The sequence below is a fragment of the Phoca vitulina genome, unplaced genomic scaffold, assembly GCF_004348235.1.
Source record: "Phoca vitulina isolate PV1807 unplaced genomic scaffold, GSC_HSeal_1.0 scaffold17, whole genome shotgun sequence".
Lineage (NCBI taxonomy): Eukaryota > Metazoa > Chordata > Mammalia > Carnivora > Phocidae > Phoca > Phoca vitulina.
The window spans coordinates 26,545,503-26,566,919 of NW_022589720.1; the positions used below are offsets into that span (position 1 = coordinate 26,545,503).

Genomic DNA, 21,417 nt, shown 5'->3' on the forward strand with positions numbered 1-21,417 from the left:
ACTCTCAATTTGCTAAATCAACAACCTGGAGCAAAAGGGACTAGGAGTATTGTTAGTCCTGCTAAATGTTACAGAATATGGAAAGGAATGGAAGCAAGAGAGACCATCACATAATTAGGAACTTAAGGCAGTCCAATGTAAAGTGCTGGGGAGCAGCGAGTGTGGATGGGACTAGACAGCCAGGGAGAAGTCTTGTTATAAATAAAGGGTTGATATGCCATATAAATGGATTTATATTTTGTTATATAGAAAAAAGAGAGGACCATTGAGGAATTTTACAGGACTGAAAGACCAGTTTGGTGTGATAAAGATTACCAGTAGAGTAACATGATACAAAAAAAATGAAGGCAATAATACTGGAGGTCAAAAGTCAGGTAGGCAAGCTGAGCAGTAGGCCGCAGCAGAGATAATAGGGGCCTGAATGAAGGCACAAAGGGTGTTGGGCAGAGGGGACTGGTACGGAGCTAGGAAGATGGAACTGACAGCACTTCACTATTGAGATTCACTTCTTTAATAAATATTTACAAAGTTTCCACTATGGGCCAGGTGCTGTTCTTGGAACTGGGGATTTAGCAGTGAATAAAACCCACAAAGTCCTTCATAAAGCTTTCATTCTAGTGTGCCTTGGTTAAGAGGGCTGGGGCTATTCAGTAGAATGTCAGTAATGATACATGACGTGAAGGAAAACAAAACGGGTGAGGGGAGAGTGAGTGATGAAGTGGCTGCCATTCTAGGGAGGGGTCAGGAAAGGGTGCTCCATAAGGTGACATTTGGGCAGTGGCCTGAATGAAGTGAGGGATAAGCCATGGATCTACTGGGGGCAGAGGTGGACATGATGGGAATGGAGGCTGGAGACTGGTAAGTGGAGGAAGAGTCTAGAAGGACTTCCAAAAAGATGGCAATTTACTGAGAAAGAGATGTGGGTGGGTGATGCTAAGAGGCAGCCACACAGAGAAGCGGGGCTCTCAGTATGGTGGTCTGGATGGAGACTGGGGATTATTTGAAGAAAATATCAAGAACATTTTCTAAAATTCCAATTCAGATACTGGCTGAATGATTTTATCACATAAAAAGGATCAGACTTTTTTTTTTTTTAAAGATTTTATTTATTTATTTGACTGAGAGAGACAGCAAGAGAGGGAACACAAACAGGGGGAGTGGGAGAGGGAGAAGCAGGCTTCCCACTGAGCAGGGAGCCTGATGTGGGGCTCGATCCCAGGACCCTGGGATCATGACCTGAGCCGAAGGCAGATGCTTAACGACTGAGCCACCCAGGCGCCCCGGATCAAACTTTTCTAAGGACTTTATTTTGGTAAACAGTAGAGCCAAAGTTATTGCAATGAGCCACAAAATGCTTTTTAAGTGCTATTTAAAGGGCTTTCTTGAAAGCTTTCCACAAACTTAAAAGCATAAGCAACCTTTAGGGATAGGAAGGCTTTATTTAATCAAAAGCATTATATTTATTCATTTAAGGTATACCATTAACATTTTAATTTTTTTTTAAAGATTTTATTTATTTATTTGAGAGAGAGCAAGAGAGAATGAGGGAGACAGAGCGTGCACGCACATGTGCACACAGAGGGAGAAGCAGACTCCCTGCTGAGCAGGGAGCCGGGTGCAGGGCCTGATCCCAGGACCCTGAGATCATGACCTGAACCAAAGGCAAACGCTTAACTGACTAAGCCACCCAGGCGCCCTATTGACATTTTAATATTAAGAATATAATCTATCAAATAAATCGAAAGGCAGAAAAACTGTCACAATTTGATATTGGTAAACTAAAAACATTCCTAAATCAAAAGCCATGATGTTAACCATTTTCAGAAATCTATCATTACTGTGTAATCAGTCTTGTTTCTTGATTGGAATAGCTAGTCCACTGTGATACTGTTCCTTCATGTTTCCATACTTAGAATTTTATGTATTCTTCTGTACTGAACATGCAATATTCAAATTCATTTGAGCTAGGAGGCCTGGGACTTAGAGATTAGCTCTTGGCTTATTACTTTCAATAATTTTATCTGAGGTAAGCTGATTGATCTCTACCTGGCTAAACCCAAATTCTCTAAGTATCTCTTCAGTATGTTCTCCTACAAAAGGATCCCTTTTGGAAGAAGGGGTAGCTGGGGTCTCTGACAGCAGAGGTGCAGGGCGGGGACTCACCCCATGCTCCTCTTCAGTGATAAACGAGCCCCGTTCTTTGTTATGATCATGGTGGGCAGCCTCTTCAAATGTCAGAACTGGAGTCACGCATGCATCTGTGCCATCGAAGATCTGACACCACTCTGCCTTTGTCTTCTTTGCAAATACATCTGCAAATCTCTTCTTCATTTCTGGCCAATCACTCATGCTCATCTGATGAGGAAGCTCATCAGACTTTAGTCCAAGTCCTGAGATAAAAACACAATTTCTTAAAATTTTAAGCTTTGGGTGGAGTGATTATAATCAAGGAAAATGCATTTTGACCTCACCATACCGTCCCAAACAGGATGTTCTGTAAGATTTCTCAACTGGGTCAAGAGAGGAAATTCAAACTCAACTTGAAGTTGGAGCCAATGGCTAGAGGTAAGCGGGTAGCAGGACTCCAAACAGACTTCCCACTGGCAAGATTTTATTATTTATATTTCATCAAAAGTAGTCTATTTGTAAAGGTCTAGTTTCCAGAAATTGATTTTTTCCCAGAGTAAGTTTTCAAAAATAAATTTCCTCATGATGCTATTATCTGTCATATTGAATTCAAACAACCCCACATTTTATATAGTGTACCCAAACCCTACAAAAAATAAAATTTAAACAACTTGACACACAATTATCCCATTTTTTAAGAAAACCGAAGGTAAATGATTAAATTCAAAGTTGCAATTTTATATATAATATTCACCGCTCTTTATTTTGGTCAAATAAAAAAGCTCTAGTAGGACGGATGTGTGACTCATTACCCTCTTAGAACACTGCTGTGAACTAGAAACAAACACTTTGTAAGATAACCAAAGACACACGCAACAAATTATTCCTACAGCAAACATGACAGAAAGTGATCACCCAGCCAAATCATGAGTGAGGCACACAGACTTTTGTGTCAAGCATGAAGGAGACCGTGAAGGGCCCATCAACACACGGTGCAGAAAAGATGAAAGCATCCAGCTGCGGATTTAACAGAAAGGATGGCTTCTTGGGCCCGTGACCTGATCTATGCCTCCTCTATAGACTAAAGCTATAAAGCATCTGCACCCCTGCAGATGCACCTGAACTCCAGTGCGGACTGAATTATACCCAAAAGGCCACTTTACTAGGGTTTGGTGTAAATGTCATTTTTACTCCCTCACGGAAGAGGGTTTTTCAGTGTAGATGGTGAGAGTGGAATAATAATGAAAGGTCCTTCTGCTTATGCATGTTATTTTGCATAAGTTTAGTCAAGTTAATCTAATAATTATCACTTTTATCATCCTTTCCTTCCCTATCATGTAGAAGAACAATGACTAATTGTAAACTGCTCTGAAGAGGAAAATCTCTCAAGAGGTAAGAAGACATGAATACCGAAAGCCATTCTTAGGGTTCTGAGGTATATAAGGAAATAAGGAGAACTCATATAGTTCTGGACAGTTGTGAAAAGACAACTGTGGGATACACAAATAAATTTTTCTCTGTAGCCACTTGTCCCATTCAAATACCAGGAAAAACATGGAGCCATAACTTCAGGTTTATCACTATAATCTACCCAAAAAAATGTTTCTAAGGATGTCTTTTACTTAGCTTTCTTTTTCCTGATTGCCCCAAACTCTGTGATTAAAAAACAAATAAAATGACCAGTTAGCCAAAAATAGTGATATAGATCATAGCTACTACTAGAAACATTTGCATGCTTTATTTTTTTTTATTTTTCATTTATTTATTTGAGAGAGAAAGACAGAGAGCATGAGAGAGAGCGAACACGAGCAGGGGGAAGGGCAGAGGGAGAGAGAGAAGCAGGCACCCCCTTGAGCAGGGAGCCCAACTCGGGGCTCAATCATAGGACCCTGAGATCATGACCTGAGCGGAAGGCAGACGCTTAACCAACTGAGCCACCCAGGTGCCCCTGCGTGCTTTTTTATTCAGAATGTGATCAGAATCCTAACACTAAATAAAACTGGATCCAATATGTTCTCTCTGTAACAGACATTATATTTAAGATCAATGGTCTCACAAGTTATAGTTTGTATACTGGAAAAATACTAGAAATCAAAGGACCCCAGCTCCTACCCCTAATTCTGACACCCCAGCTCTTCAACTGTCTTCTCATCCTTTCTCAGCCCACAGTTTCCCATCCTGCCCAGGACCCTGATCAAGGCCACAGGATTAGCCACCAAAGGTTTAGGATAGGCTGTTTCCTGTGCTCTTGACATTCCTGTATGGAACTCTAAAACCACTCCCCCACATAAATACAACTGTAGATGGTAGCTAGTTTTTATAGCATAACCAATATTAAATTTCTGGTATTTTAAGTCAAACATTTCAAGGACTGGTCTGTAGACTCAGACACTATTTAAAACTTGGGAAAGTATGTTTTAATTTCCAAAACGCTACCTTATATATACGGGTACACATATACATACACACAGGCGATTATACAAAACACTTATTATTTTAAGTATGTGTCATAAACTTTACTGCTCTGTGACACAATATCTGGCAAACATGAAGCAGTCAAAAATTCATGTTGTAAGCATGCAATGTTCTATGTACAAAGATTAACGTTTATTAATAAATAATGTTTTAGTACAGGGACACCATACAATATCATATGGCTGCTATATATATCATGAGGCAGATTTTTTGGATTGACAAGAAAGGACATCTTTAGTATACTGTTGAATAAAAAAAAATAGCTATTAACTACAAATTTACATGATTATAACTGTATATAAATATAATTTATAAATAAATAAAACAATTGTGTTGATATGTACACAGAAAAAGTTCATGAAAGCCACATCCCAAACTTTCCCAGAGTGGAAGGACAGAGAGAATTTTTACTTCTTACTTTACAAATTCTGTATTATACTTTTTTCTAAAACACACATTATTTTGAATTATTTTTCATTTTTTAAAAATTGTCATAGCATAACATTTATAGTAATTCTGTTTTAAGTTTCTGAGTGACTGCCACACAGCTTTCTACAGCGGCTAAATAATTTTACATTCCCACCAGTAACGCACAGGCCTGCAGTTTCTCCCACAACCCTGGCAACACTTCTTGTTGTCTGCTTTCCTTTTAGTAATATTTTGAAGTTTTAAAACTACTTTTAAAAAATTCTCTAGTGCTTACTGATTATACTACAAGAGTCTTGTTATCCCAAAATGTCATGAAATTCTGTGTTTTCAGATTTCTTTGCCCCAGAAAGCAGCAGGGTCCTACTACGGGAGAATCTGTACCTTGCAAGAACCTTGTGTATTTATGTTCAGACACTGAAGAGTTCAATGAAGTATGGTCTCAAGATCTCAAATACGTAAGGTAAAATAAATTACGTAAGGTAAAATAAATGAGGTACATAATTAACACTACCTAAAAAAATCATTATGGATATGGCCGTTGGTCCAGTTGGGACCTGAGAGAGAAGTAATGTACATGTGATTAGTAGAAGTACTATTTTTGTAAATAAATACTGTAAAAGAAAGAAAATGCTGAGGCATTTTGGCATGGACTGTGTAGATTAGCCAAAGCTGATTGAACATGCTAAGTCAGCCTGAACCACAAACCACCTATCAGCTAAGGATCCCTAGTGAACTTTGAAGGGAGAGAGGAGGTTAAGGATACCATAAAAGGCTGTGGATGCAAAGAGAGGAGGCTATAAAAAAAATCAGGGTGGTTACAGAGTTTAGACTTAGAAAGAGAAAATCTAGAAGGTGGTCAGAAGTTGAAGGGCTGGAACAATTAGCCTGCTGGAAAAATATCACATTTCATTTTCAGTGTTTCCAGAAAAACTCATTCATTGTGGTGGAGTGTGGATGTTAGAAATTATCATGCCAAACACATATGTTTTAAGATAACAACAAGATACACCAAGGAGGGAAGTTAACTTCTGGAATGGCAGAGCCAGAACCTTCAAAAGCCCACTCTTGCATAAAAGCAACAAGAACCCTGGCACAAATGGTCAGAATGAACCTTTTCATAACTCTGGAAATTAACCAAAAGTTTACAATAATCCAAAAAGCATTTATTCAGGAAAAACAACTACATCCCAATAAGATCGGTGAGACTTGTGGTGTTATAACTTGCACTGATTTCATCCCTCTCTTCCCAGCTCTGTTGTAGCCGTCAAAACCAACGGGCTCCCAACCACAGTGCTGTAATAACTAACAGGATAACTGCCATTGTAGGAAGCAAATGAGTTGAGAGCTTCCCCAAAATCCCATTCCCAGAGAACTGCCATTTGTCTAGCAGCTCCCTGAAAGGCTCCATTCTCAGGGCTTGTCTTCATTTGATCTGACTTAGAGCTCACAATGCCCTATTCCTGGAACATTTTTGACATATGTCAAAAAAATCAGTGGCAATTGTTTACTATCATAGCTATCTCAGGTGGCATTCCCTGTTGGGACTAAAAGGAAGCTGACAAGTAAACTTAAAGAAAAGTGGGGAATAGGATTTTCATGGGGGGCTTTGAAATGCTCCAAAATTTTCCTGAGAATTTAGAAGGCACATATGTAGGGCTGTGAGTATGCCCAGGAAAGATCTGAAAAGGTCCTAATCTTTCACCTCTGGCTGACCCCGAGTCTCCCTCCACACAAGCAAGAAGTGAAGGCACAGAGCACCTCAGAAAAAGATGGGAAATTAATTGGTTCAAAGCATTTAAGGACATCTCTATCCAATCACGACCTGATCACCAAGCTAATGGAACAGACTTCAGTGGTTGAACATACCAAAGAATACGGATTTAGTCCAGGAAAGTCATTAAATAAACAAATAGCAGAAACGACAAACCCAGGACTGAGGAGAGGGGAAAGGAAGGTGAGACCTGATCTCCAGAGTTGCCACATTACAGGATTTAAAATATCAAGTTTCAACTAAATTTGTGAGGCATGCAAAGAAGAAGGAAGATATGACTCACACGTAAGACAAAAAGCGATGAACAGAAACTATCCCTGAAAAAGCCAAATATCGGACTTACTGGAAAAGACTTTAAATCAGCTAGCTACTTAAAATATGTTCAAAGCACTGAAGGAAACCATGTCTGAAAAATTAAAAGAAGGTTTGAGAATGATGTCTAATCAAAGAGAATATCAATAAAGAGACAGATATTATTGAAAAAGGAACCAAATAGAAATTCTGGAATTAGGGACGCCTGGGTGGCTCAGTTGGTTAAGCATCTGCCTTCAACTCAGGTCATGATCCCAGGGTCAAGGGATCAAGTCCCACATCGGGCTCCCTGCTGGGGGGGGGGTCTGCTTCTCCCTCTACCTATCCCCGCTGCTTGTGATCTCTCTCTCTCTCTCTCTCTGACAAATAAATAAAATCTTAAAAAAAAAAAAAAGAAATTCTGGAATTGAAAACTTCATTAAAGGGACACAACAACAGACATGAACTAGCAGGAGAAAGAATCAGGGAATTCAAAGAAAAGTAAACTGCTTATCCAGTCTGAGCAACAGAAAGAAAAGGGAAAAGAAAAATGAACAGAACCTCAGAGACCTGTAGGACACCAGCAAGAACAGCAACATATGGAGTAACTGGAGCTTCTTCCACACATGCCTCTGCCCTTGTTTCCTGGACTTTCCTCACAGCCTGGCCCCCAAATGCCAGTCTTCACTCCTGCCTCAAACGAAGAAACCGAGACTGCCACCTGCCCCCAAGCCAGAGGGAGAGGGAGACATCTCAGCCCTTGCTGAAGGGAGAAAAACAACCGCATGCAATCAAAGATGTTGACGAAATACAAGGTGAAATAGACTTAACAGACATGCCAGTGAGATTTTGAAAGTAGAACAGGAACAGGAACATAACAAACTCTGCCAACCATTTCTTCAGGAGAGGGCAGAATTGACTGCCCAAACCCCAAATTGGGGGGTAAGAACATTTGTCAACCATCCACAAGTGTCTGCACTGCTTGGGGAGGAGGATGAAGAGGTGTTACATTATTTGACAAGAGTTGAAGTGGCAGAATTTGAAGATATTAAATCGGGTTACAGAACAGGATATTATTTTGATGAAAATCCTTACTTTGAAAATAAAGTTCTCTTCCAAGAATTTCATCTGAATGAGAGTAGTGATCCACCTTCAAAGTCCACTGAAATCAAATGGAAATCTGGAAAGGATTTGATGAAACGTTCAAGTCAAACACAGAATAAAGCCAGCAGGAAGAGACAGCATGGGGAACCAAAGAGCTTCTTCACCTGGTTTACTGACCATTCTGATGCAGGTGCAGATGAGTTAGGAGAGGTCATCAAAGATGATATTTGGCCAAATTCATTACAGTATTACTTGGTTCCTAATACAGATGAGGAAGAAAGGGAAGGAGAAGATGACGATGACAATGAAGAAGGTATGGAAGATACTGATTAAGAAGATGAAGGTGAAGAAGATGAAGGTGATGATGAGGGGGAGGAAGGAGAGGAGGATGAAGCAGAAGATGACTAATGGAACACTGACAGATTCTAACCTTCCTTTTTTAATTCTCTCCAGTCCCTGGGAGCAAGTTGCAGTCTTTTTTTTTTTTTTTCCTCCCTGCTCTTGTGCTCATTTGCCCTGTTTTTTGAAGTCTCTTTTCTTTCCCTTTATACTAAAGGTTCTCAACTTATTTTGGGGGGAAATACCTTGAACAAAATACTTTGGGAAAAGAATGTCCACCCTTCTCTGTTCCAAATTTATTTTTATCCCTTCCTGTCTCAACAAAAACTTGATGGAATCAACACCACTGTGCTCTGTGGGAAAAAATAAAAACCTGCTCCCTTAGCTCTGCTGAAAGCTGGAGGGTGCCCTTGTGTGGTAGTGCATAGAATTCCAGCTTTTTTTTCTCCTTTCTCTGTATATTGGGACCCTGGACAGCCAAAACAATCTTGAAAAAGAATAAAATTGGAAGGCTCACACTTTCTACTTTCAAACTTACTACAAAGCTACAGTGATCAACACAGTGCGGTGCTAACATAAGGAGAGACATGTACATCAACGGAACAGAATTGAGAGTCCAAAAATAAACCCTTACACTTATGGTCAACTGATTTTCAACAAGGATGCCAACACCATTCAATGGAGAAAGAATAGTCCTTTTGACAAACAGTGCTGGGAAACCTGGATAGCCATATGCAAAACAATGAAGTTGAACCCTTAGCTCACCCCATATACAAAAATTAACTCATAATTTAACAGAGACCTAAATGTGAGTGCTGAAACTATAAAAATTTTAAAAGAAAACACTGGAGTGAGACTATAAAACTGGGCGTTCTCTGGATAACTTCTATGCAATATTTATTAAAGGATAAGTAATAAAAATGTGCTAATCAGCTTACATGTTATTAGAACTCAATAGTAGCTGAAGCAATTGTTTAGAACTCAAACAACATTTTTTTCAATGAGTATATTTTACCATTGTCATTTAGAATTGCCTGTGAATGATGATGATAAAAAGCTGACTGAAGTTTAGTCATTTTTATTATTGTATTTAAATTCTCTATAGACAATGCATAAATATACAAGGTTTACGTCAGGTATGGACTCCACTGTGCTCTATCCTGCTGCCTTCCAAGGCCCTGCAACACTGAGGAAGGAGTGTCGCTCCCACCATTCAGCCCCTCACATAGCATTGTTCTGTCCTTGATTTTGAATTAAGACCTTCCATTCTTAGTTTTAATTTCTGAACAGAAAGGCCTTTATTATCTAGAGAGACCATTCTGTTCTACGTTTCTCCAACTACATTTAAGTTAGTGAAGTTAATATTGTTGATCATAAAATGCTTTCTGATGCTTGTAAAAGACAATTTCAGTTATATGCCAATAACTGTAGGTAGTATATTGCATCTGAAAAGCTACCAAACATAACAACAAAACTCCACACTTAAAGTTGAAAAGACAGATGCACCATGACCAGCTTGTCACACCACATTATGTATTCTACAACTTCTTACTCAGGTATCTGTAAAGTAAACTTTAAATTCAAACATTTTACAGGAACAAAATAACATTAGTCCAATTATTTAATTAGGGAAGAAGAGATCCCAAATATTCCTGCTAACTTGTGGCCACGTGCAAATAAGACAAGAATCTACAAGAAAGGTAAACTGTAGAAGCATCAAGTGATAGTAATATATTCCAACAAAATCTTTTTCACCAAAGTCGCTCTGTATTCTAGTGACCCCTGACACTGGGGAGGACTATAGGTGACATCTATCAAGGTATAAGAACTGGTAGAGGGGTGCCTGGGTGGCTCAGTTGTTAAGTGCCTGCCGTCGGCTCAGGTCATGATCCCAGAGTCTTAGGATCAAGCCCCACATCGGGCTCCCTGCTCAGCGGGAAGCCTGCTTCTCCCTCTCCCACTCCCCCTGCCTGTGTTCCCTCTCTCACTGTGTCTCTCTCTATCAAATAAATAAATAAAATCTTAAAAAAAAAGAAAAAAAAAAGAACTGGTAGAACCAGCAGGTCATTCCTAAGGAAGAATAAGATGTGGGCACACAAGGGCAATATAAATATCTGAGTATGAAATGTGATAAAAAACGGAACTTCCACAAAATGGATTATTTTTTTAAAGTCTGAGCTATTTTATAGACTTGTCAAATTACCTGTCAATTTAAAACATAAGGGAAATGCCCCACAATATAATGATGGCTATAATTAGGTTAATTAGAGGTAGATACATAACAAAAGACACAATGCATTTCAAAAGGCTCCAAAATAGAGGTTACAACATCCACAAGAAAAGGGGAGATGGGGAAGGCACATGAAAGTTACTTACCTTTGATTAGCAGCTTGTAGAACTGGGGCTCTAATGCTCCAACAGCCATGAACCCCCCATCTGCCGTTTTGTAAGTTGTGTAGAAAGGTGCTCCACCATCTAGTAAGTTCTGTCCTCGAGGCTGTTCCCACATTCCTAGTTGTTGAGATTCCCACAGAAAAGAACTCAGGTATGCTGTTCCTTCCACCTTTGAAGAAGAAACAGGATACAATATGAATCCAGATATTTAAACTATAAAGGCATGATTAATTTCCACTTAGATTTTTTTTAACATTGGTATACAAATGTTTCTTAGAGTATAGGAAGATTGTATCTAATTACACAACTTCTTTGATATTTCAAGAAAGTGTGTTAGAACAGGTTTATGGTAGAGGGTTTCTCCACTATTCAGGTCAGAAGATACTTTTCAGAAAAGACTTAGAAGGAACTACTTTTGTTCTCCCTTTCAAATAAAACTGCCAAATGTTGATAATTTTTGAAGCCAAGTGAGGGCACATGGAAGTTCATTATATATTCTCTCTATAATTATATATGTTTAAAACTATCAGGATAAAAAGTTAAAAATAAAGCAAAGAGGTTTTTGAAAATCTATCTTCTGATCTCAATACCTATAAACACATACACATAGATATATGAAGCATATCACATTATAAAGGTAAATCATATTACAGTTAAATTGAGCTTATTTTAGTTTGACTCCAAGCCCAAGAAAACTATATTTGAGTATTTAATACATTTTAATTTTAACAATCACTAGAAAGTAACAAAATAAACATGACAATATGAGTGGCAGATACATGGGTTTTCTGAGTCCAGACAAACTAGTTTGGGAATGCCAACTTCCCACTGAGTCCTGAAGTAATAGTAATGGATTCATATCCTCAGGTATAATTGTTACAGGCTGGATGTACTGGGCTATCCAAAGAAGACTACTTCCCTCTCCTATTGGCTTTATGATCCTAATGATCTAGGCCCCCAGGGAGAACGCCATCAAAGCACCCTTGGTGGGCCTACGGAATTTCTCACAGTTACTGGCTACAAAACAAATGCGAAATATATCTTTGGATACATCCCGATTTTCCCTTTTAACTTGAAATCTCATGCACACCTAAATTTATGGCTTTGAGATCTGACATACCAAATAGTATGTATATTTTGTATAAGTGGCTTCTTTTGAAACTGGGTTACATAGATTTTAGAGAGTCCCCATATCTATACATACACATACACACATATATATACATACACACACACGTAGAATGATACACCACATATAACGATACATATACATACATAAATGTATATACATACATACATAAAATCTCCTTTATATACTAGATATACTGGTGAGTATCTTGAAAAAACATGCACTAATAGAGTTACGGGTCCAGTTTGGCCCATCCAGAACACAAAGAGGCTCTGATTTAATCCTAACTTTATTTGCATAGGAGAATATAGGGCAGCAACAGCAGTTACAATCCTCACCTCCACACGCTACCCAGATGTACGTCTTCTCTTACCCTTCACGCACATGTTGAGTAGGTGACACAGACAAGAGCCCTTTGACACAAGGGAACTGCAGCCTCAATTTCCCAACCTTTTACACTGTTCTCATCATGTGGAACCACAGCCTATGTGCTAGCGCCCAGCCACCTCGCCCCAGGTCCAGCGCACTTCCCCAGATCAGGGGTAAACACGGGAAAACAGACATCATGTTCCACAGTTTTCTTCACTTGGCAGTTTCCAAGGAGACGACCCCCGGACATCACAGGCAAGCCTGAGTCAAGGATTCTGCCGCTAAAAACACTTGAAAACTATGGCCTAGAAGAATAAGGTATCTGCACTCACTCATCAGCTTCTATAACTATTTGTATCACAAGGGTTCCCAGAGATGGGAAAGTAATGAATACCATGTTTTACTGACCCATAAGGCCTTGAGTTATTAGCCAACACTCACTTGACCCTAATGGGAACATGAACCCCGAATCAAGTTTGCATTTCCACATATACTAACAACCGACTATCTTCCTTATCATCATGTAATTCTGATTAGACACAGTCTGATGAAAGCAGCAATTATCTTTTATTGATATTTGACTATAAATAAGCAATTACACATAATTAGTAAATTATTCAAATTATTATTAAGTAAGTATTTAACCTTATATTCTCCTTAAAACTCCCAAGGTCTCATGTTTGTTCTTAGCTCATTCCTCTTGGACCCCAGGGACCATGTCCATGGAGGGCAGTGACGGAAAGCATGAGTTTTCATGCCCATGAAGATGTCAAACTGCCTGCGTCTGACCCTCTCCAGCCACCTGCTTTGGAAGGCAGTTCCCCGTCTCCAAGCTGGATGTCTTCAAATGCCAAGAGAGTGAGCACACCTCCTCGACGGAGCTATGTGGATCAGAGGGAAGACGCAGGGAAAGGCCCTCGCCCGTGCTCGGCCTACAGTAAGGCACAGTGGCTACCGCTGCTGCTCCCAGGTGTGCCGGGACTGGGCCAGGAGCTCGAGATAGAAAGCCCAATCACACACCACTCCTACCGAAGTCACTTCAGACAGGGACACAGAGGACAATGTGAATGTCACAGGGGTTAGCCTGTGAGAAGGCAGTGCAAGCCAAGGCCCCAAGATGAGGGGCCCTGGAAATGGCTTTTGCAAAAGGTCACCAATGGCAAATCCAATTTACACTGTTCAGATCTAAACTCTTGAGGTCTCCACCAACATCTGGCCCTCTGACCATTCCTTCTTTTTTTTTTTTTTTTTTTTTTTTTTAGCGCTTTCTCTTTCCTTCGTTTCCATGGAAACACTCTACAGTTCTCCACTTTGCTCTCCTTAGCCCGGTTTCTCCTCTTCTGCCCACTCTTCAAACCCAGTGTTCTGTCTGCTTCCCTAGAGGACCACACAGTCTCAGGTGGCTCCCAAATGACTCTACAACTGCTTCTAGTCTCTAACTTCGAGTATTCACTCGAACATCTGAGAGACTTCTGGACATCTGAGAGACTTCAAACTTGAAATGACCCAAACTGAATTCCTTTTATAATAATAATAATAATAGCAAATCCTTGCAGAGCACCACCTCTATGCCAGACACTGTTTAAACCCTGAACAACGGATAAATTCATTCAGTTCTCTAACGATGCTCTGAGGTAGGTACCATTGTTATCTCCATTTTACAAAGAAGCAGCTGAAGCGGGTAAGTACCTTACCCGAGATCACAGAGCTAGTCCGTGGCAGAGCTGTGGTGGAGGAAAGGGCGCTGCCGGAGTCTGTGCTCGTACCCACTAACTCACACTGCCTCTTCCATCGGCAGTCCTCCCCCATGGTGCCAGTGCTGCCATCCACTGGGTCACCCACACCAGAAACAGGGGAGTCAGGGCGCCTAGGAGGCTCAGTTGGGTAAGGGGCCCACTCTTGATTTCAGCTCCATTCGTGATCTCAGGGTCCTGGGATCGAGCCCTGCATTGGGCTTCTCTCTCAGTGGGGAGTCTGCTTGAAGATTCTCTCTCTCCCTCTCCCTCTGCCCCTCCCCTCACTCAAATACACACACTCTCTGTCTCTCCCTCTAAATAAATCTCAAAAAAAAAAAAAAGAAAGAAACAGGGGAGTCAGCCTTGATTCCTCCTTTTCCCCTCACTGCCAATGCATCACCAAATCCTGGCAATTTTACATTCTCAAAGATAAATTTCCCTTAAACCCAGACCCATTCTATCACCAATGACTTTAGTGCTCATGCTTCTCTCTCAGCAACAACGCAGTAACTGTCTCTCTGCCTCCAGTCTTGTCTTCCTCACATCCATCTCCATTCTCCCTCCAAAGAGCTGCCCAAATGCAAACCTGTAGTGGTGCTGGACTGGGTTCCTTCCAAGGGGCTGTGAGAACTTGGGCTTCCTCTTCTTTAAAATAACATACTCCAAGTGAAACTGCTGTTTTGAGGATTAGGAGAAACTGCACAGGGAAAGTGCCTAGCATAACATGAGGCCCATACTCAAGGCATGGCAGTGAAAAAAAAACGAAGCCTCACAATGTTGGAGTCTCCCCGAAAAACGTAGAAGGAAGGTCTAGACTGGCCCATTTTACTTTAGCACCCTTAAGAATCTTCTCTATCTATGGGTGCCTGGGTGGCTCAGTCGTTAAGCGTCTGCCTTCGGCTCAGGTCATGATCCCAGGGTCCTGGGATCGAGCCCCGCATCGGGCTCCCTGCTCCGCGGGAAGCCCGCTTCTCCCTCTCCCACTCCCCCTGCTTGTGTTCCCTCTCTCGCCGTGTCTCTCTCTGTCAAATAAATAAATAAAAATCTTTAAAAAAAAAAAAAGAATGTTCTCTATCTATCTGCTAAGGGAGACTTCCTGAGCCCAGTTTTAAATGAAGATTGCTTGAAAAATGTATTTGAAGCACAAGAAATAGTATGGGGAAAATTGCTGAAACCAACACAGGAATCAGGTGAGCCATGGAAAGTTTAGAAAATTGATTCCACAAACAGATAAGCAATGATGACATTCTAACACATGTAAAGGATATGAAGCTATTTTAAAGAAAGGTTAATTTGGGTTCTAACTTCAAATCTCATTCATCTCCTGTCTTGTTCAGAAAAGAATCTGAGGCAGCTGCCTATCATACTTAGGAACAACCGGGAGGCTTATCACTTCCCCTAATTCACACTTACCATGCTTGCATCAATGACCTGACCTTTGCCAGAGCGTGTGCGTTCAAACAGAGCCATCAAGATGCCCAGTGTGCACATGAGGCCGCCACCACCGAAGTCAGCCAGGAGATTCAGTGGGGGATATGGATTCTCACCACTTCTGCCAATTTTTGATAGAACACCTACATCATTAAAAAACATCAGGGAACAGTACTTGTAAATTTAATGTCTCTTTTAAATAAATACATGAACACCTGAAGAGGAATAACCAGTCTCTCTAGTTGCTAACATAGTGAATACTAGTACATAATGCTTTTCCAAATCTAAACCTATTCAGCATATTTATAAACAGGCTTTTCCCACAACAAGGCTCCTTGTTTTGTTTTTTGTTTTTCTTCTCTAAAACTTGATTCCAACTCATGCTTTCAGAATTTTATTGCTAAGTTTTTACTTGCTGAGTTTCAGGGAAAAAATTATTGTTATCAATTTAGATCTGGCTTAACAACAGTATAATCCACTGCCATTCTTATTAGAAAGAGATGCAAGAAAATGAACACAAGAAAAATAAAAGTGACTACGTTGTAAAATAGCTGGAAAAACCGATTCCATCCTCACTGTTTTCTTCAACCTTTTAAATTTGTACTCACAGGAAATTTGAGACTTTCTTTACTCAAAAACACATACTTTCTTAGGATCCTAGGACTGGGTCATTCTAAGACATGTTCTCATAGGCAAAAATTCTAATAAAGTGATAATATGACCTAAAACTACAGGTATTTAGAGAAGTCTAAAATGGTGACTCAGGCAATGATTCTCAATGAAGGTAGAAGGAGAGGGGAGGCGGGATCAAATGATATTAGCATTTTCAAACTACAGGACAATCAGATCTCTTACTTCCTGGCAGGGGCTTGCCTGAGAATTGATTATACAAATGTAGTAAGTAAATGTTACTAGTGAGAGTGTATTATCCCTCAAACGTGTGAAAACAAGGGGAAAAGGGTTGAGAATAACTGTTCCAAGACAAACCAACCCCCCCTTTTTAATTTTAACTAGGTTCCATGTGCAAAGTGGGGCTTGAACTCACAACCCTGACATCAAGAGTCCCACGCTCCACTGACTGAGCCAGGCAGGCGCCAGACAAACCCGCCCTTTTTGAACGACCATTGTCCCCTTATTGATTCTGGTAAATATTTAAATCTGCACCTTTAAAAATTCTTTATAATTAGTGTAACTGTCCATCTCGACTGGGAACAAAATAAACAGTACAGAGAAATTATTTTGTCGACGTACCTGACAAAGCCAAATAGTTGATGTCATGGCCGGCTACTCTAGAGAATCTTCCTGACTGGCCAAATCCACTCAACCTGGCATAGATAAGCTTTGGATTCTCCTTCTGCAGAATCTCTGGGCCTAGCTGGAGTTTTTCCATGACACCTTAAGAGAAAAGTAACAGTGATTTTTTTTAAAGAGGGATGAACTGAGGATGGGTATAATCCTGTCTCTGTGGCAAACAGAAAATGGCACCCTTGCAAGTCATACTAATAACGTTTGTGGTGGGTTTTAGCATGTTTTAAGGACATGGACACAATGAGTGAGGCCACCACTTCTGCAATGTGTGACTTCTGCCCCAGAACACCATTTCCTTCCAGCCCTTCCTTATTTCCCTTCAGGCATATCCAAGCTCCTTCAGTCCCCATAGTGTGCCTTTCATTCCTTGAGTCAGTACCTTTATGGTTCCCCAAATCCTCTCCTTAGTCATTTATTAGAAATGGTTTGTTCTCTTGGAGCAGTTACGCTGGGGCTTTATTTGGTCAAAAATACACTTCTGAAAACAGCTATTCCTTTTAGGATCTTTTCTTTTTCTGTGCCTGCATCACTGCCCACCACCTTCTACCTCATGCTGCGCTTCTATGTGTAGATATTCCATCACCTTCCCTATCAGCTTAGAATCCTCTGGTAGGATTCACATCTGATCTGTTTCCTCGGGCCTCTAAAGTGCCTAGCATGGGTACCTTCACAAAAGGCTCAGCAAATATCTGTGGAAAGATTTGCTAAAATAGCATCCAAGAGCTCTTTATCAGCAAGTACCATATTCATTGCACAAAATTCAGATAACTGGTACTTTAAATCTCCTGGGACTAAAAATAATAAAGATTATATAATAATTTTATGGTCTTTTTTCTCCTAAATCTACATAAATTACAAAAAAAAAAGAATTCTAGTCCTCTGCTTAAACAAACACCAGCCACAATCCTCTCACCCAGTAGCTATGCCTGTATTCAGGGCTCTATTTTCCTCCTAATTGCAAGACCTTGGAATCAACCATGTTGAGCCTCCATCTTTAAATGGGGCATTATTAAATTATGATATAATCCTAATTATTAAATTATTATAATCCTCCAATCTGCTGTGAGGATAAATGAATTAACATGTTTAATATGTCTGGTGCCCCACAGACACTCAATCCATTCACCAAACATTTACTGACTTCCTGCTATATACCAGGCAAAGCTTTGGTTTAGTGCTTGAGCGAGATTACCTGGCAGCTGTCTGAGAATGGATCCAAGTGGTGCTAGACCCAAACGGCAGCTTTAAAAAGGCTGTTACAACAGTGTGAAGGAAGCTACAGCAAGTATGGAAAGCCCGAGTGAGAGAAAGGAGGAAGAATGTCTGGATTCCCGATAACTGTAAGCAAATGAAGTGAAGAATATTTGGAGTCATGGACAGGGTGCTGGCTTCTGATTCAGGCAACTGGGTGGGTATTGGTTCCATTTACTGAGATAAATAATATAGAAGGAGGAGATGCTATTTTAGGAGGTAACAGAATGGACTTGTTTCGGGATTTGTGGAAGTTGCCATGCCTGGGAGACAGCTAGTTAAGAGATGTGCAGGGCTTGTGTATTCCAGCGGTCTGTGGCTCTAAAAGAGGGGGGTACAGTTATAGATTTGGTCATCATGTCTATAAAAGGTGAAAACATTCGGAATAGATACGGTGGCTCCAGGACGCAGAGTGTAAACTAAATTGATCTGAAGCTGGAACTTGGGAACACAAGGATTTAAGACAGAGTGTTAGCCTGGGTCAGAGGATAGCTTTTGGAGGGTACACCAACCCCCCAAACTGTAGAAAAACTTCGACTATGTACCTATATGCAGTTTTCCAGGGAGGGGAATCTATGGCTTTCGTTAGATTCTCATAGGATTCGTGACCCTCCAATAATAAAGAAAGGCAAATGCGAAGAGGCGATTATAAAAACGAGCAATTTGGGAAGGAGCCGGCAATGGGTAAGGAGAACAAGGGCAACAGCAGTATCTAGGATTCCAAGTACGGAAGATCATCTCAAGGGGCGAACGGTCAACAGCAAACGTGACAGAACAATCTAGAAAGGCAGTGACAGGAAAGGGTTTGAGCGGCAGCAGGGCACGGGTGTAGCGGGCGCTGCCTGTCAAACGTCCCGTTTCCTGCGTCCCGCCCCCCAGCGGCGCTGAGGAGGCGCCGGGGGGCTCACCGTGGCGGAAGGGCTCCAGCACCACATCCGTCCGGGCGCACAGGCGACGCAGCACAGCCGCCCCCTGCGGCCGCTTCAGGTCCACCGCCAGCGAGCGCTTGCCCCGGGCCAAGAAGCTCACATCTCCGCGGGAGCCCAGTCGGTCCACACGCACCACCCGCGCCCCGAAGTCCGCCAGGACCATACCGCAGTACGGGCCCGGGGCCAGGCCGGCCAGCTCTAGCACCGAGATACCCTGCAGCGCCATGGCTCCCGGGTCTCCAAGTGAAGAACTGTCCCAGCCTAGATATAGCGCAGGCCGCCAGGCCGCCAGGGAGGCTGGACCGCCTAGCGGCCCCTCCCTCCTGCGCCTGCGCGGGGCCCTGTCCTGGATTCTGCGCATTGGGCGGATTCCGGCCCCGCCTCCTCGCCGGGTCCAAAGGGTGATTTCCTTGTTTCTCGCTCCTTGCCCTTTGAGGAGTTGCTCGTCACATGACTCAGACAGGATTTCTTTGCTTCCCTCTCTGCATATCCAATGTTAAACTGAGGCTTGTTAAAAATTTTAAGGTTTTTTTGTTTGTTTGTATGTTTGTTTTTTTAGCAAAACATATTCTAATCAAGCAGCACCCAAAAGGAAGTGATTAGGAGCATTCTACCAACAGGAGCTGGGGAGAGGCTTTTACAGAGAAAAGCAAGTAAGTGATTGATTAGCTGTAGATGAAAGTCTGCTTGGCTGTTTGTGATGGATTGTTCTTAGGTTTCAATTTCATGACTTTGAGACATTTACAGGGTTAGATTTTGGTTTGTTTAGTAGGCTGCCAAGGCATTGAAAGCACAGCAGTCTAATGGCCTCCTTGTTTAATTAATATAACACCTCCTTGACCCTCTCTAGCCCATGTTCCTACCTTTGTTCAGACATAAGCTTCCTTACCCCCTTCTCTTGTTTTATTTTTATTTTAAAAAACTTAAAGAGAAAATTGCAAAGACTGATAAAGAAGACATCCAGATTGACACAATATTTTTTTTTTTTTATATTTGTTTCCAGGGAAACAGTACACATATAACAACCAGGATGGATTCACATGAATCAGAAATATTACCCAGCATCAAGTTTTACTAATAAGTTCAAAGATACAGGTCATGGAAGGGCTCAGCCAAATCAGAGTTCTTGAAAATCTCACATGGCCCTTCCTTCCTACATTGGACACATACCCTCTGTTACAAGCTGAATTATGTCCCTTCAAAATTCATATATTGAAGTCCTAACCCCAGTACCTCAGAATGTGACTGTATTTGAAGATAGGGCTTATAAAGTGATAACTAAGATCAAATGAAATCATATGGGTTGGCCTTAATTAATATGACTGGCGTCTTTACAAGAAAAGATTAGGACACAGAAAGCAAGGACTGGAGGATGGCCATGTGAGGACGCAGCAGAAGGTGGCTATCTGCCAGCCAAGGAGAAGAGCCTCAGAAGAAACCAAACTTGCAGATACCTTGATCTTGTACTTTTAACTTCTAGAACTGTGAGAAAATGGTTTTCTGTTGTTTAAGCTGCCCAGCCTGGAGTACCTTATTGTGGCAGCCTGAGCAGACTAATACAACTATTAAGAGGGTTGGTGGTGGAGAATTATGATATTTTGTTATAGCCCTAGCAAACTAATACACCCTCTGACCCATGGCTATAGTTTAGGTCTCTAACGAGGTTCTCAGGTACCTAACAGACTTCATTTTACATCGTAGAGAGTTACTTAGCTCTGGAACCATGCTTCCTAGATTCTGGGTTTATTTAGCATAAGTAATGCTATGGCCAGGGCTATCTGTTAAATGCATCAAATAGATAAATTCTCTTCCTTCTAGCAAATATCATTCATCTATTTACCCAAGGTAAATAGATACAAAAGGTACAATTGACAAGGAGAGTCATGTGCCTTTTTCTTTAACCCTCAAGTCATCCCTGTAGTAAAGGGAGCAAATAGATCACAGGCCAGCTGCTTTTAACACCTTCCATAGCTAAAGTCTCCTTTACCCTCCCTTCCTACCCAAAGTTATATTTCTCTGCTCCTGCTCACTCCACTGATCAAGACATAAGCACTCCCATGATTTTGATATATGGTCCACAGTCTATTATATCTATTGATGCTGTAGCTATACTATTTATATACTACATTTTGTTTATATATATCATATTTTGTAGTTTTAATTTCCATAAATGATGTTACATTGCAGTCACTCTTCTGAACTTGCTTTTGTACTCCATCTTATCCTAACTTGTCTCCCCATTTCTACTCCTTTCTCTTAGATCAATCAGATTCTTGGCTTAAATACAACAGAATTCATTGGAAGGATATCAAGTAGCTTACATAATTGCCTGAT

The 21,417-nt window shown here is 40.9% G+C and overlaps 1 protein-coding gene and 1 pseudogene across 2 annotated transcripts; one reads left to right on the forward strand and one right to left on the reverse strand.

Moving 5' to 3' along the window:
• Window positions 1-1,641: 1,641 nt before the first annotated feature.
• Window positions 1,642-19,471, reverse strand: AMACR (alpha-methylacyl-CoA racemase). Of its 2 annotated transcripts, XM_032415383.1 has the most exons (5): window positions 19,063-19,465; window positions 16,847-16,990; window positions 15,578-15,738; window positions 10,913-11,099; window positions 1,642-2,390 (listed from the first exon to the last, which is right to left on the reverse strand). In XM_032415383.1, exons 1-5 carry the CDS (start codon window positions 19,442-19,444, stop codon window positions 1,981-1,983), a joined length of 1,284 nt encoding a protein of 427 aa, XP_032271274.1. In that variant the 5' UTR covers window positions 19,445-19,465; the 3' UTR covers window positions 1,642-1,980. The 2 variants fall into 2 exon arrangements, with proteins under 2 accessions (XP_032271274.1, XP_032271275.1); XM_032415384.1 differs by lacking the exon at window positions 15,578-15,738 and having other exon boundaries at window positions 2,372-2,390; window positions 19,063-19,471.
• On the forward strand, window positions 7,547-8,730 carry LOC116639213 (annotated as a pseudogene).
• Window positions 19,472-21,417: the final 1,946 nt, after the last annotated feature.